Below are 14,616 nucleotides of genomic sequence, written 5' to 3' on the forward strand. Positions count from 1 at the left end.
TTTTTTTTCTGATTATAGCAATGAGTTGTGTAGCATACTGAATAGTATTTCGATTGGACAGAAATCTGTAGCTAAATTTTTTGTTTGCCGCTAATTCAATGACTCCCGACCCAAAAAACTGTGGGATTCACCAGCTTTGTAGCAATGTCATTTGAGCTGCATCAGCCTGTGCCATTGAGCAATAATTCTGAAGATGTCTTAAAGACGGAAATTACCGTTGAACCGGTTGTTATTGACGATTTCGTTAAGGAATACGAAATTGATGATACTGCGAAATTCATTAACGAAGGTGGTTATAAAAATGTAAGTATTTGCACCAAGTGAAGAGCAATCGGCTGTTTAACTTGGGTGTCTTTTGTGTTGGAAATAATGCAAAATCCTCAATTGAAAGTGATAGACCTAGTGAACGTCTTCGTTTTTAAAGACCACGCAAAAAGGCTTCATATAATCAATTCTCTAACTATTTAGGTCGCTCTTCAGTTCCCAGACGAACATCTCCAGGATGCTGTAAAAGTTGCTGACGCTTTGAGTAAATCCATTGATGCATCCGTTCATGTGCTTGCAGATACGAATTACGGTAGTTGCTGTGTTGACGAAGTTGCCGCTGAACACATGGGAGCAGATGCTCTTGTTCACTACGGACGAGCCTGTTTGTCTCCGTAAGTACTATCGAACAATCACTTAATTGAAAATACTAATAGACTAGAACCACACGACTCCCTGTTCACTATGTACTTGGTCAACTTAAAATTGATATTGAAAAGTGCACGGAGGAATTCACAAAAGCAAATCCTCCCACTGACAAGCAGCCTATTTTGCTCATATGCGATACACGTTGGTTCTGGGCTCAATCCGACATTCAAAATGCATTAATGAAAGCCGGCTATCCAACAGTTTGCTGTGCTGAGTTAAGCAAAGGTGAGGCTTGCGAGGAAATAGACGGTATACCCTATGGTTTGCCGGGACGTCGCGTTCGTCTACCAGATAATGTTGACTTGGCGGATGCTACTTTGTTGTTCGTTGGCCCGGAATCACCTACATTGACAACAGTACTGATGGGCTATTATTCCAGAGTCCAAGGTATTTACTCATTCGATCCTGTCAGCAGCCGGTTAACGGAGGAGTCGACGCCATCCGGAAGACGACTTCGTCGTCGTTATGCTCTGCTTCACAAATGCCGAGACGCTGGTATTATCGGTATCGTAGTTGGCACTTTGGGTGTTAAGAACTATTTGACACTCCTTGACCGACTTCGGAAATTGATACTGGATGCCGGAAAAAAGCCTTACATGATATCAATTGGTAAATTGAACGCAGCAAAACTTGCCAACTTTCAAGAAATTGAATGTTTTGTCATCATTGCTTGTGGAGAGAACAGTCTTGTGGACAGCCGGGTATGTTAACTTCTGATATTTGATTTCGCGTATCTAGAAAACTTTATTACGAAAAGTGCATCTTCAAATTGCTAACATTTTAAGGACTTTTATCAACCTGTTGTTTCTCCATACGAGCTTGTTTTGGCTCTTTCGCCTGAGCTCATTTGGAAGAACGAATGGATTACAGACTTTGAACGTGTTTTAAGTCTCGCAGACGAAATGTATGGTGAAAACAACAGCGAAGAAGAAGAAAAAACGGAAAAGAAAGAAAGCGAAGAGGAAGAACCACATTTCAGTTTGATGACTGGTCAATTCGTAAATGCTACTCCTATGCGCCAACACATAGATTTGTCGGTTGAAAATGACAGCAGTACTGAACAAGGAATGATCAAACATGCAGGTATGGCATTGGCTAGTGTTAATGGCATGTACTCACCAGCTGCGGCCTTCTTGCAAAAGAAGGAATGGCGCGGTCTGCAAAGTGCAGAAGGTGAAGAAGCTAGTGAGTTATACCAAGGATTGTCGGGCATTGCAAAGGGATACAATGGAGAAGCATCACAAAAGTAGTGCAGTAACTACAAAAGCACACAGTTTGTTTTGGATATATAACAATAAAAATTGGTTAATAAAAGGATCAATAAAGGGATTACATGATAAAACAAAAGTGTAACCGATACACCTGTGTAACAAGATGGCGCCTTCGCTTTGCATATGAGTTTGAATCGTTTAGGATATTATGTGTGAGATGCGAACTTTTATTAACCTTTTAAACTTGTCCTACATGATATTCGTGTCAACTGCGGTTCCAAACATGCAAGACATTATCAGCCGTTCGCCCGGCAATTATTGTCTTTTTTATTGGATCCACTGCAAAAAGTCTTTGAAAGAGGGGTATTTGCGTGTTTTTTTTTCAAAGCGTTGCTCACTAGTTTTTGCCAGCTCTACGAATGAGTGAGAGGCAAAGAAACAATGCTTATGCGGTTAACGAAAGTACATGTTCCTTGGCTATTTGCAAGCAACCTTTTAATAAACCCTTTTGAATGTGTGTCCCGCCCATCTTGACCAATTTGCAGATGCGACCAGCGTTATCAAGCATGATTGTCAAGCGTTCGACACAGAGAGACTCCTCATCATCGGTTGGATCGGCAAGAACACAATTTCCGAAGACGGTCCAGGAGAAAGACTCGATGTGTGAAGATAAGGCAAGAGGATGTTTTGCGCGTTCATCATGAACACAGACAACACGCTCCTCATCTTCGTCCCAAACGACAGCGGGTAAACGCGTCGTTTCAAGAGCATGCATGAGAGCTTTCCACGCGCAGTCAAATGCATTACCATCATAGTTCAAGCAAACGATGTCAGCGTACAGACACCAAGCTGCCTTCTTCTCGCGTATGCAAAGGGACTCGAGCGGCACGAGACATGTTCTGATAAGGTTAGTGTGACGAGAACAAGGGCAGAGAAAGCGGACTGTGTTCGTCGAGACAGAGCTCGGTTTGATTGAGCAACTCATCTCAAATCTGTAACTTACTGTTCTAAGACCTGATTCATCTGTTCCGAGACAACCTGAGCCAGTTCACGAGGTGGACCGGGCTTGAATTTGCCGTTGCACAAGGGTCCCATCTCAACATTGGGCACAATCCAGCCTCGAGAAGGAGCCTCCAGCTCTGGTTCAGCAATTTCTGCCTTGATACCACACACGAAAACGCTCTCACCAGCACGAACAATGCAACTGCCGTCTGCGGTAGAGATACATTGGGTGTTGACTACCCTCGGCCGAAATTCCGACACAGTCCGGCCGTCTGGTCGAACCTGGTTATCGAGGAAATGTTGTAAATATTGCCCGGGAGCAATACTTTTGTAAATGCTGTTTTGTATTAGTAAAAGGAAGAGAGAGAGTGTGTGTAGGGGGAGTGAGACGAGACGAGACAGTAGGGAAACGGCGGGAAACCGTTTTTGGCTTTTTCGTTCAAGCACACTGAACATTGTGATTCTATGAATGACTTGAAAATTCCTTTCAAAACAAAAATTGTTTCCCCTTCAAAACTTTGACCCTAAGACTAAACCGTAAGACCTCTATACTTCCCAGTCTTAACCCAAAGACTAATCCTTGATCGTTCAAACTCGTTCAAAAACGGACTGACAGCATGGACACCAAAATTCTCAAAAAAAAAAAAAAAAAAAAAAAAAAAAAAACAGAATCCCGTCCGAATCCCTTTGCATCGTCTCCGTTCATGCGACTTACCTCGGCGGAAACGACAATGGTTTCACGTCAGACATGGCGGTCGGTACGTCGTTTCTGCTCTTCATCCTCTAGCGGTCACCTTGGTGGGGTATGTGGGGAATCCCACATACCCCCGTTTCGCTGGACGATGCCCCCGCACGGGACATGGGGGTACGGCGGGTGAGACTCGTCCACAGCCATGCACGAGCAAAATCCGAAAGCGGACGTTGCTGAGCTGCGCAGCTTGGTGCGGTATTTGCGAGAGGCCAATGCGACAAACCTCAGCTGGCAGTTGTATCGCGCACACTTGCAGCGCCGAGAGGCTCTTGCTGCAGCTAATGGAAAACTGAACGCGTCGACGGCGGGGAGAACGCGTGCAACATCCCAGAACAGAGTCATCAGAGCTTCTCCCGGTGTCGTAGAGGAAGGAGAGGCTGCGTCTGACGGTCTGAGCAGCTCGGATCACCGCGAAATCCTCACACAGGCTCCAACTTCCTGGCAAACGCCTGCTGAGCCAGAACCGGTTGTTCCGCGCGAGAAGCGCGGTTCATCCGCGTCATGCCCGAAACAACAATGGACCCGGTGGCCGGTTGATCGTGCTCGTTATGACCTGGACGAACGCCTCCCGCTGCATCTGGCGAACCCGGCAGCGGCGCTTAGGCGGCAGCTCGCGCTGCTCGTCCTGCACGTCGCAACACGCAGCCTCCAGTCCCGCGGCCGAGAACCGAGTGCCGAGGAATTCCCGAATGCTGCTGCCGCTATGCTTCCAGTCCGACACATGCAGCAAGCTCTTGAGCGGCTGCTCGATGCCGTCGATCTCGTCCACCAGGCCCACGGAAGTCAACGGACCGCGGCTCGGATGGGTTCAATCGGATGGACCGCGGTGTTGCCACTGCTTGAGCTGAAGGCAAAGGCGGCTGCCGGTAATGCCACGAGCAACGAAGCCCTGGAAGCAGTTGCTGTTCGGGCTTTGGCCCGGACGCGTGCTCGGTGTGAGCTCCTGTTTCGGGCCGACGAAATGCCCGAAAGCGGCGAAGAGGAAGAGGCCGAAGAGTCCGTCTGAGTGGGAACCGGAGAACTGTTTCGGTCACTTCGTCAAGTTGCCTACTCACACTCTACGCCGTCTTCGGTCAAATTCTCGGCCAAATTGGCTACCCCTGACGTCTCGGTTAATATTTTTCCAGCTCTCGCAGCTGATTCGCTCTCGCTAAGTCTTCAACGCTGTGATTGGTTGTCGCCAAGCAGCGAGCAAATCGCTGCAGTCCGTCCTCGTCTTGCCCTTCTTCGGTCAATTTTCACCTCCTTCTCGGCCATCTTTGGCCATCAATCGGCCACCTCTGGCCAGGCGGCATCTTGCAGGCTGCTGGACGTGCCTGTTCAACTACCATGTTTGATCTCTCCGGGTGGTTTCCTTCAAGTTGGGATGGCCTTGCGAATGCGGACGAGGGGTTTGCGTTTGCGGGTCAGTTTGACGAGATCGACGTTGCTGTCGAATCGATGATTAAGAGCGGGAAACCTGTTCTTCGAAAAGACCATGTTCCTTCGTCCACATCACTTGCGACCTCTGCCTCTCCAAGTGGACCAAAAACAGCCGGGAATCCCGGAGTCCAAACCGCGGCTACGACCCCGATTCCCGGATCTACAACTGCGTTGCACTCCCTTCTGTACCAACGGCGAGCCTCGTCGTCTCTGGCTCCTCCCGGTGCCTGTGCTTCTTCGTTAGGAGCGTCCCTGGGCTCTCAACTGGGTGCCCTTTCGGCAGCTGCGTTGCCTTCTTCCACCACGGCAGCTGCCGCCTGCACCCCCACATTCGGCAGTAGCCTCTCCACCTCCGCTTCCCGCCCGTCCGTCCTCGCAACTGCCGCCGGGGCCCATTCGCCTGCCTTCTCCTTGTTCACGCCGCCACCGTCCCTCAGCGGAACAGCCTCGGCAGGACCGGGGCTCGGCGACCTCTCGGCACTTGAGGGCATACCTGTCCCGTCCAAGCGCCGGCCCTCCACCATTGCCCCCATTGGCACGCGACCGGCTCGTCGGGAGCCTCCCGAGGAAGAACCCGCGGAGTCAGCGAGACTGGAGTTGCCTGGCTCTCCGGGCTCAGTGAGTTCTGTGGAAGCGCCGCCCTTTTCCCTGGACCAATAGACGTGCACACGTGTGTGACGACTATGCGTTATGTTCAGTTTGTTTCGCCGAAAATTGCATCTGACGGCGTGCCCGTTGCTCTGGCCGCGCCGTCCACCGCCGACCCATCGATTTCGACTTTTTATTTAGTCCCACCATGCTCCACCTTCTTCCACTCATCCATCATCCTACATGCCGCTTCTCCGGACTAGTCTAGCGACGCTTAGTCGCAGTAATGAAACTCATGGACTAAACTTTGCGGGCTGGTGCACGTGATATTAGAATGAAACTTTAATGTGTGACGAGGTGAAGCGGGCAATGGGTGGCCTCTGAGTGGCCGGTGCTAATATTTATTGAGTCGCATCTAGTGGTAAAGTGGCGTAGTAAATCGCTGGAATTGTCGCTGTTGGCGTCGATTGAGCTTTGACTTGCGAGTGCAAGGGTCCAGAGCGACGAGTGAGCTTCAATGGTTAAAGTTTTCGCTTAGATAAACCTTAATCGAGGAGGTGAGTGGACGGTTGATGAGATGAAATGGCAGTATTCGTATGGAACTATGTGAAATAGGATTGCTTGTGCAGGTAGTGACAAGTACATTGTTTTGATATATATATATATATATATATATATATATATTTTTTTTTTTTTTTTTTTTTCTTTTTTTATCATTTTTTTTATTATTTTATTATTTTATTACTATTATTTTTTTCTCTCGTTTTCTTTACACCCTAAATTTATATCCTCACTCCTTGTCCTCAAATTTCAATTGGAATTATTATTTAATCATAATTTTATTATTATTTCTTTTTTTATTCCTTTTTTATTTATTTATTATTATTTTTTCCATTTTTTTTTCCTGTCACACCCCCACTTAGCCCCACTCCTTAATGGCAACTTTCTCTGGACACGCTGCCTAGAGCTTTTCTCCACCGCACCCATGAGCAAGCATTCGGAGCACAAGCGCAAGCACGACGCGCAGGAAAAGGTGTCTAAAAAACGTTCCAAGCACAGCAAGGACAAAAAGCACAAGGACAAGGCTGTCAAGGATGTTTCGGACGTAACCGAGGTTACCGAAAAAATCACCGAGAAGGTGACCGAGACGGTCACCGAAATAACCGAACAGGTCGCCGGTGATGTCTCCAAAAAGGAGCAGAAAAGCAAGAAGAGCAAAAAGGACAAGTCGAAAAAGAAGAAGCACGACCAATCCTCTGAAAAGTCCGAGTCCGGTTCGACCGAATCTGCAGATTCGACAACCACTTCCTCTACTCTTCATACGGACCCCGATGCTGCTCGTGCATTCATGAAGGAGCAAGAAATCTCTATCGCTGATCCTACGACGAAAGAGATTCTGCTTCCTTTATTGTCCTTTGACGACCTTCCTCTGCCCGACAAGCTCACGGCTGGTCTGCGCAACTTCAAGCAACCTACTCCCATCCAGGCTGCCTCCTGGCCTTACTTGCTCGCTGGTCGTGATGTTGTGGGAATTGCAGAGACTGGTTCCGGCAAGACTGTTGCTTTTGGCATCCCTGCTCTTCGTTATCTGAACCAGTTGCCAAAGGAAAAGCACCCTAGCATCCGCGTGCTCGTCGTCAGTCCCACTCGTGAGTTGGCTATTCAGACGTACGAGAACATGCGTGACCTCTTAGCTCCCTTGGGCCTGAACGTTGTTGCTGTGTACGGTGGTGCTCCCAAGTTTGAACAAGCTCGTGCTGCTCGTGAGGCTTCGGTCATCATCGGTACCCCTGGTCGCTTGCTCGATCTCATCAACGACGGTGCTGTTAACTGCTCAAAGGTGGGCTACCTGGTGCTGGATGAGGCTGATCGCATGCTCGACACTGGTTTCGAGCAGGACATCCGCAACATCATGAGTGCCACTCCCAATCCTCTTGCCGGTGGTCAGCGTCAAACCGTCTTCTTCAGTGCCACTTGGCCTGAATCTGTGCGTGAATTGGCCAGTACGTTCCTGAAGGATCCTGTCAAAATTACCATCGGCAGTGACGAATTGGCAGCTTCTCACAACATTACCCAGATTGTCGAGGTTATTGATGACCCTCGCCAAAAGGAGTACCGCCTGGAGGCCTTGCTTCGCAAGCATCTTAAGGAAATTGGCAAGAACGGTAAAGTGCTTGTCTTCGCCCTGTACAAGAAAGAGGCTGCTCGTGTGGAAAACACTCTCCGCAGAAAATTCGACGTCGTTGGTATTCACGGTGACTTGTCTCAGGCCGCTCGTATCCAGGCTCTTGATAGTTTCAAGTCTGGTCGTTGTAACCTTTTGGTTGCTACTGATGTCGCTGCTCGTGGACTTGACATCCCTCAAGTCCAATTGGTCATCAACCTTACATTCCCTCTTACCATCGAGGATTACATTCACCGTATTGGCAGAACTGGTCGTGCCAACACGAAGGGAACTTCCATTACTCTCTTCACTCCTCAAGACAAGGGTCACGCTGGTGAGTTGATCAATGTCCTTCGTCAAGCAAATCAAACGGTGCCCGACGAGTTGCTCAAGTTCGGCACTGCTGTTAAGCCCAAGCTGAACGCCTATGGTGCTCGTGTGGCCGATGCCCCGATGAAGGCAGCTACAAAGATCGTGTTCGACTAAGCGATTTTTTTTTTGTCTGTTCACAAGATCTCATACACTGTTTTTCATTTTTTTGGAAAATTCATAAAATACACATTGCACTGGAACTATCTAAATCATTTATGTCCGCTTTTGTGCACAATAGGGATATGCGTTTTGTCTTCTTCTTTTCTTATTTTTTTGGGTACAAGGATAGCGTCTCCCACCGCTGGGAATAATAAAAATACAGTTCGTTAAGGTTGGCCATTCTTTGTAAACTGATCATCAGTAGTAGTAAATCTAGTTTGAAACGGCACCGCTGGGGAGCGAGTGTCCGTTTGTTTCGAATTCACTTTGGGTCCAGCTGTATAGGCCGGCTGTATCGAACAAAAGTCCTAAAAGTGGGAAGGTAACTTGTCCGCTGGATGCCGCCTGAAATAGTGCATCCATCCTAACTATCTCAGTCTTTACATTGCGATGTTGTTCCACCAGAATAAACTTATAGTTGGATCCGTCAGCAGTTCTTTTCACATCGAGGATGTCGCCCGGTCGGATTTCAGGAAAACAACGGATAACCTCATTAACGCTGGAGCTTGTTCTCAAGGCTGATTTTGTTGATTTTCCTCCCAACCATGCTGCTTTTTTCTGCTTGTCCATGGCGCAGCCCTCATGATACAGGAAGGCCTTGTCCAATTTCTTGCAGTGTTCCGCTAGCTTGCGGATAGCAATCTTGACATTTTCCTTATAGTCGAATTCAGACATGACATTGTGCGTTAGAAACTTTAGCAAGTTGTATTTATCAACTTTGACTTTCTGCATATTACTAATAAAACTCATCAAGTCAATAAGTAGTTGTTGACATCCGACCATAGAGCGAAAATTCAGTTTGGGCTCCAAGCCTGAATCGCTAGTTGTAGAATTTTTATCCCAGTAATGATTGTAATCAAGTTTGCTTTCCGAATACCGCCATTCAGTTTCTTCAATTGGTGTAGGATCCATCCAAACTCGGCAGTTAAATGATCCATTTGTTCGATACTGACAAAAGAGAGAGCATATATTCGCGATCGTTAAGAAGACACCCGAGACGGAACAGAGAGTTTTGCAATTCACAACTTCATGGCTGACTCGGAGAGTAACCATGTGATTCCTCTGAAACGCGTTAAAAGTATAAGTGGGCAATTTAAGTATGAGCGACTCAAAGGCTGGTTCATTTGCAAATGCTTGCTCACGAAATGAGTTAAGCAAAGCATCGTGCAAGCAGAAAAGGTCGTGCTTCGTAAGACAAATATAACGGTCGGCGTATTTTAAGGAAGGGTATACGGGCTTGTCGTTGCATAGTAATTTAATGATCTTTTCACACAGTACCGAAAGTTCTTTGTGCGAATCTCTTTTCGAGTTACGGAGGAGGCATTCTTTCAACAGTCTCTGCATCTCAACTGCCAAAGTGGAAGATGCATCAGGCTGTGATTTTATACTCGCAATGAGAGAAACAGCACTGAATTGTTCGTAAAGAAATAGGCGTTCAAGATATGATTTTTCGCTTTGAGGGACACCTTTAAGGTCATTTTGTATGGAATGCAGCACTTGAATAAGTTCCCGGGGAAGGAAACAACGATTGTCTCGCAGGTAACTCAGAAAGAAGGAAGTACGTCTGAAGCTAAAGTTGTCATTACATGACTTCGGGAAAATAAGAGATGGTTCATAAGCAATTTCAGCCAAGTAAGAGTAGTAAAACTTTGAAAATTGCGGGCTGATAACAATTTTGAAAACGCGAGCTGCCCAACGTACTTGGTTCTCTGTGGTTTTTTGGTCCTGTAAGCAAATTGAATCCTTAATCATTTGAATAATAGCTTTAGTAAAACATTGGCGATCAAATTCTGTTAAGCCAAAATTAAATAGCTTTGCGATAAGAATATTTGCCTCTTGATTCGTTAAGTTCGAGCTCTTGTTAGAAAAAAGTGCTTTAAAGAAGCTAGCAGCTATAGTCGGAGATTCTTGTAAAGCGAAAACCATGTTGTTGTAAAGAGCTGGACAGCTAAAGTCTGTTGCAGGAATCAGAGTCGAGGAATGGGGAATGCAAGTTGTGGCTCCAGGCTTGTAAACATCACTCGTCGCTAGTATATTGTAGGATTGAACAAACAGATTCACATTCTTCAAATTAATTTTGTATGCTGTTTGCATGTAAATCTCCACTTTAGCAGTTTCTCTCTTGGGAAGATGTGTAGTAGTCTTAAGCAGCAATTCTATCATCTTTCCAGATGGCACTCGGACACGGTAGTCAGAAAATTGACGATTATGTTTGCGAAACAAGTAACCACGACATAAAGCCTGAATTGTAGTCGCGAAATTAGCCATTGTTTGTCGACATATTTTGAGTTTCTGTTCCCTAGCCTTCTTAAAATGGAATCGAATATTTTCGAAATTTGGGACGAACTTCGTGGATTTAAATAGTAAACTAATCAGTTCCCTGAAAGACGTTCAGATACCGGAAAACGTTCGAGGAACTGATCACCAAAGTCGATCACCTTTCGTAATTGTAGCACTATGAGAGCCATATACACTGTTAGCATTGTCGTGGGGATATTGACGCCAACTATGTGTTCCTCTGGTCGAAAAAAGAATCGCTGTTTATGTCAGTAAACTGAAGCAGTAGGATTCGTACATACGTCTTTTATACCAATTGTGCTACAGAACTCGAGAAACATATTGGCAAAGGACAAACGCCTCTCCTTGGCACAAGCATTGATATCGTATTTCTTCATGAGTGAAGGATCAAAAAGAATTACTATGCGACAGAATATGCTCCCATTCTTCAGTAAAAGATTGAAGGCTTTCTGACTCATCGGTTCAAGGCGGACTAGTGTTTCCACCCAACTGTTGTTATTAGCATGCCAATAGTATCCTTGACGTTTGCTTACTATTTAATCGTCAAATGAAACGAAACATAGCGAAACCAAAGGCGATTGATATTTGGAATTCTACTCCGGGGATTATCACTAGAGGTGATGTTTACATCAATTCTAGCAATTGTTCCACGGCGTGATGCAGCAGAAGACATTTTAAGCGTTAAAGGAATTTAAGAGATATTCAGAATCACGATTGTAACAAGAGAATAAAGCGCTTAAATCCAGTTTTCGTCCGAGAATAAGCAAGATTTACTGAAAACTCTGTTTTCAGTTACTTATTTAATTATGTTTTTTTTTAATATGGCTTTTTAATACACTTTCTTTCCGTTTAAAAATTGAAAAACGTTTAAGTAATTTAATCCTTTCCGTAACTTTTCTGGTAATTAAAGTTGAAGAACGGTCAGATTTGAAGCTGAAATTTATACCTTTTTCAGGTAAACAAATAAACAAATCCAGAGAACCAATTGAATGTGGGTTTTTTAAAAATTTTAATCCTATATTTTGAAAATTGTGAGAAATATTGAACCTGTAAACAAATATATCGTACCATAAAATTTAAAAACTGTTTCAAAAAAGCTATTCCACTTAGAAAAGAAAGATTTAGAAAAACCGTCAAGAAAAACCGTAGAAACGAAAACAAACTTATTTTTAACAAGCTGTAAGTATTCTTTTGTGATATTTGCTTTATTTTAGTATTACAAAGCCCTTTCCATTAGTTGACAGTTTCGCTGAATTAAAATTCAGTGGAACACAAATGAGGCTATAATCTCGTTGCTTAATAATGAAATATTATTATCAAGTTTGTTCTTTATCCTCCCTGTAATCATGTATCGAAAATCATTCTTAAAGAGTAAACTGCTCACAAGCTGTGGTTAGGAACTTCCAGAATCTAGAAGGGCTTCGTTTTTTATGCAAACCTATTCACCACTGTTTAATGTCAACTGGAATGATTTAAAGAAAACTGGCCTAATATGAGGTTTACTGAAAGGAAACCATTAGCCAAGGCTCGTCGTCATTTTGCGAAAAAAGAATTTGACCTGGATGAAGTATTCTGGAACTGAATATACTCATTGAGTTAAGACTAACATATCCAGAGTGATGATGATGAAGACACGTTTCTACGCAAAACCTCTGAGATTTCGGATGTCGATTTTTCGAATCGGTTACAGGAAATAGAACATAAATCGACAATACAAGCCTCAGTGAAAACCGAGGGCACTTCAAGCTTGCATACGAGTTTGGAGAATAAACGTAGCACTATCCCTGTTGATTTGTTTCACTAACCTGCGTAAAGAACAATCCACATCACTTTGTACAATTGTCCATCTCTCCCATTTTCCTGACTCAGTTGACATCAATGATTTTCGAAAACATATATCATCTATCCCTGGAATTATGGCTGTAAATATATTTCCACCACAACCCGATAGCGAAAGAAAGGGAATCCTGGTTGTTCAAAACGAGGCAGCAGCGTTTTCTGTGACACAATTCCTAAAAACAAATCCATTCAATGATTATTTTATACAAGGCACATATGAGATTAAGGAACCAAAGACTATCTCAAACGGTGTAGAAAACAACAAGAGCACCGTACTCGTTTCTCAGGAACAAAACTCTATCAGCGTTCTTTCTCCGTTTGAAAAAGCCAAATTGAACTGGCTGTTAGATAAGATGTCCTGCTCCCGATCGTCTATAGCGAGAGCCATGGCATTTAGCATGGAACATGTTCATTGTCACGAAGAGGTAATTAGTTTTTATTTTTATTTTGTTTTCCAGAACACATATCTAACGCGTGACTAGATTGTTGATCAAATTACCAATTCATTTCTACAAACATCGGATTGCTTGGAACTGGACGTTGTTCGAAAGCTCAGCCATTTATACCTCTTTAACGATATATTGTACAACTGTGCTTCAGGAATACCACAGGCTTGGAAATATCGGCTCAGGTTTGTCTTCTCTGTCTTTCTTAAACTAACATATCGTATAGTTTGGAAAAGCACTTACGCGTCATTTTTGAACACCTTCGTTTCACTGCCAAACGCTTTAGTGGAAGATTAAAAGAGAATATATTTACTCAGAAGGTACTAGCCGTCACCGATGTATGGACAAAATGGGTTTCCTTTCGGGAAGAATTATTTGAGTATGTGCACAATTTATTTAATCCCAAAACCACTTCATCGACACAGTTTAGGCCAGTGGAAAACGAAACAGCGCTTGAGGACGAAAAATGGTTTAACATGACGCCGCCTGCAGAAGAATTGGAAAATGATGAGGAGTACAATGGCATCCCTGTTGATGTTAGCGAACTTTTGGGTCTCAAGGCAGCAAAGGAAGAGACAACACATGAAAAGCCGGAACCTTCGATACGCCCTGCAATGTTCAAACAGAGTTTTACTAAAGGTACCGTCGTTTCCAAAAAAATGCGTATGCGTGCCGAGGACTTATTCGATACTTGAAAGCCAACTTGGCAAATGTGCTATGTGAGCGTAATTATTACTACTACCTTGCAATTTCGTTTACTACGTTAATATTAGACGTGTACTATATTACAGTAGGACTTTGCACTCACAGTACTGAACCAATTGTTCCTATCACCGCTACTTATAAACAAAATAAAATTACCGATCAGAAGCAAAAAAAAAATATGTTATTAGAATTAAAACCGAAATGGTTAATGCGAAAAGTGGCATTAATGCTAATTAAGACCGCTTTGTAGTCGGCAAAGAGTGCATTTGCCAAGGGATAATGTGCGTGAGAATACAAACGTATCCGAGAAAGGTCATGAAAAGGACATCAAAAAAGGCAAGCGCGTCATCAAACCATATCAATTAAGCGACGGGCTTAGGGCCGCCTGCACTGAGAGGAACTCCAGTTGGTGCCTCGTTCGTGACATACTCGTTTTGTTCTGTTGACGGGACTGAAGAAACGCTTTTACGGCGGCGTTCTTGTGATTTCTTTTCTCTCTCCTCTGCCCGTACTTCTCGAGCTGCTTCTGTGTCAACGGTATTATCGTTACGACGGATAGCATTTCCCCATTTGTCGAACGTTTCATTGATACCGATGCGAACTTTTTCAATGTCTTGGTTCATTGTGTGAGCTGCTCTTTTGACGTCGTCTGTCCAAGTCATTGTTGACGAATTTATAGAAATTAAATTGAAAGAAAAACGCGTGTGACGTATATATTGTTTTTTATTGTTTTTGCCTGACGCGTAAATGAAGGCGACTTGAGCTTATATGCTGTTTATAGAGTGATGTCATTATCACACAGAAACTTTTGGTGGTGACTTTTCCCCCTTTGCGGGCCGAGCTGAACCCGGAAGTCATGAAACTGCAAAGGTGGGGTAGACGAGTATTTCGTCGAGTCTTCTAGAAGGAGCTAAATGCAGGACGGGAAGTAATAGATTGGTGACATTGTTGATGGTTTATGTTACA

At 44.4% G+C, this 14,616-nt stretch overlaps 8 protein-coding genes across 8 annotated transcripts; 5 read left to right on the forward strand and 3 right to left on the reverse strand.

The window, feature by feature from the left end:
* The first annotated feature begins 32 nt into the window (after window positions 1-32).
* On the forward strand, window positions 33-2,051 carry SJAG_04085 (diphthamide biosynthesis protein). The gene is made up of 4 exons (XM_002175170.2): window positions 33-303; window positions 469-659; window positions 707-1,394; window positions 1,479-2,051. The coding sequence occupies exons 1-4, from the start codon at window positions 145-147 to the stop codon at window positions 1,941-1,943; spliced, it is 1,503 nt and encodes a 500-aa protein (XP_002175206.1). The 5' UTR covers window positions 33-144; the 3' UTR covers window positions 1,944-2,051.
* On the reverse strand, window positions 2,009-3,659 carry SJAG_04084 (exosome subunit Rrp43). The gene is made up of 3 exons (XM_002175169.2): window positions 3,622-3,659; window positions 2,908-3,243; window positions 2,009-2,803 (listed from the first exon to the last, which is right to left on the reverse strand). The coding sequence occupies exons 1-3, from the start codon at window positions 3,654-3,656 to the stop codon at window positions 2,350-2,352; spliced, it is 825 nt and encodes a 274-aa protein (XP_002175205.1). The 5' UTR covers window positions 3,657-3,659; the 3' UTR covers window positions 2,009-2,349.
* SJAG_04083 (hypothetical protein) lies at window positions 2,293-4,956 on the forward strand. Its single transcript, XM_002175168.2, has one exon. The coding sequence runs from the start codon at window positions 3,800-3,802 to the stop codon at window positions 4,661-4,663; it is 864 nt and encodes a 287-aa protein (XP_002175204.1). The 5' UTR covers window positions 2,293-3,799; the 3' UTR covers window positions 4,664-4,956.
* Window positions 4,890-6,310, forward strand: SJAG_04082 (hypothetical protein). Its single transcript, XM_002175167.2, has one exon. The coding sequence runs from the start codon at window positions 4,987-4,989 to the stop codon at window positions 5,737-5,739; it is 753 nt and encodes a 250-aa protein (XP_002175203.1). The 5' UTR covers window positions 4,890-4,986; the 3' UTR covers window positions 5,740-6,310.
* A 279-nt stretch (window positions 6,311-6,589) lies between these two features.
* On the forward strand, window positions 6,590-8,541 carry SJAG_04081 (ATP-dependent RNA helicase Dbp3). The gene has a single exon (XM_002175166.2). It carries the CDS (start codon window positions 6,653-6,655, stop codon window positions 8,315-8,317), a length of 1,665 nt encoding a protein of 554 aa, XP_002175202.1. The 5' UTR covers window positions 6,590-6,652; the 3' UTR covers window positions 8,318-8,541.
* A 34-nt stretch (window positions 8,542-8,575) lies between these two features.
* On the reverse strand, window positions 8,576-11,333 carry SJAG_04080 (GTPase regulator; the record flags this gene model as incomplete). The annotated part of the gene is made up of 4 exons (XM_002175165.1): window positions 8,576-10,603; window positions 10,762-10,817; window positions 10,938-11,149; window positions 11,194-11,333. 4 exons carry the CDS (start codon window positions 11,331-11,333, stop codon window positions 8,576-8,578), a joined length of 2,436 nt encoding a protein of 811 aa, XP_002175201.1.
* Window positions 11,334-11,998: 665 nt separating this feature from the next.
* Window positions 11,999-13,821, forward strand: SJAG_04079 (U2-associated protein). The gene is made up of 5 exons (XM_002175164.2): window positions 11,999-12,227; window positions 12,276-12,417; window positions 12,476-12,924; window positions 12,982-13,130; window positions 13,172-13,821. Exons 1-5 carry the CDS (start codon window positions 12,153-12,155, stop codon window positions 13,638-13,640), a joined length of 1,284 nt encoding a protein of 427 aa, XP_002175200.1. The 5' UTR covers window positions 11,999-12,152; the 3' UTR covers window positions 13,641-13,821.
* Window positions 13,803-14,462, reverse strand: SJAG_04078 (hypothetical protein). The gene has a single exon (XM_002175163.2). It carries the CDS (start codon window positions 14,310-14,312, stop codon window positions 14,013-14,015), a length of 300 nt encoding a protein of 99 aa, XP_002175199.1. The 5' UTR covers window positions 14,313-14,462; the 3' UTR covers window positions 13,803-14,012.
* Window positions 14,463-14,616: the final 154 nt, after the last annotated feature.

Source organism: Schizosaccharomyces japonicus, assembly GCF_000149845.2.
Source record: "Schizosaccharomyces japonicus yFS275 unplaced genomic scaffold supercont5.2, whole genome shotgun sequence".
Taxonomy (NCBI): Eukaryota; Fungi; Ascomycota; class Schizosaccharomycetes; order Schizosaccharomycetales; family Schizosaccharomycetaceae; genus Schizosaccharomyces; species Schizosaccharomyces japonicus.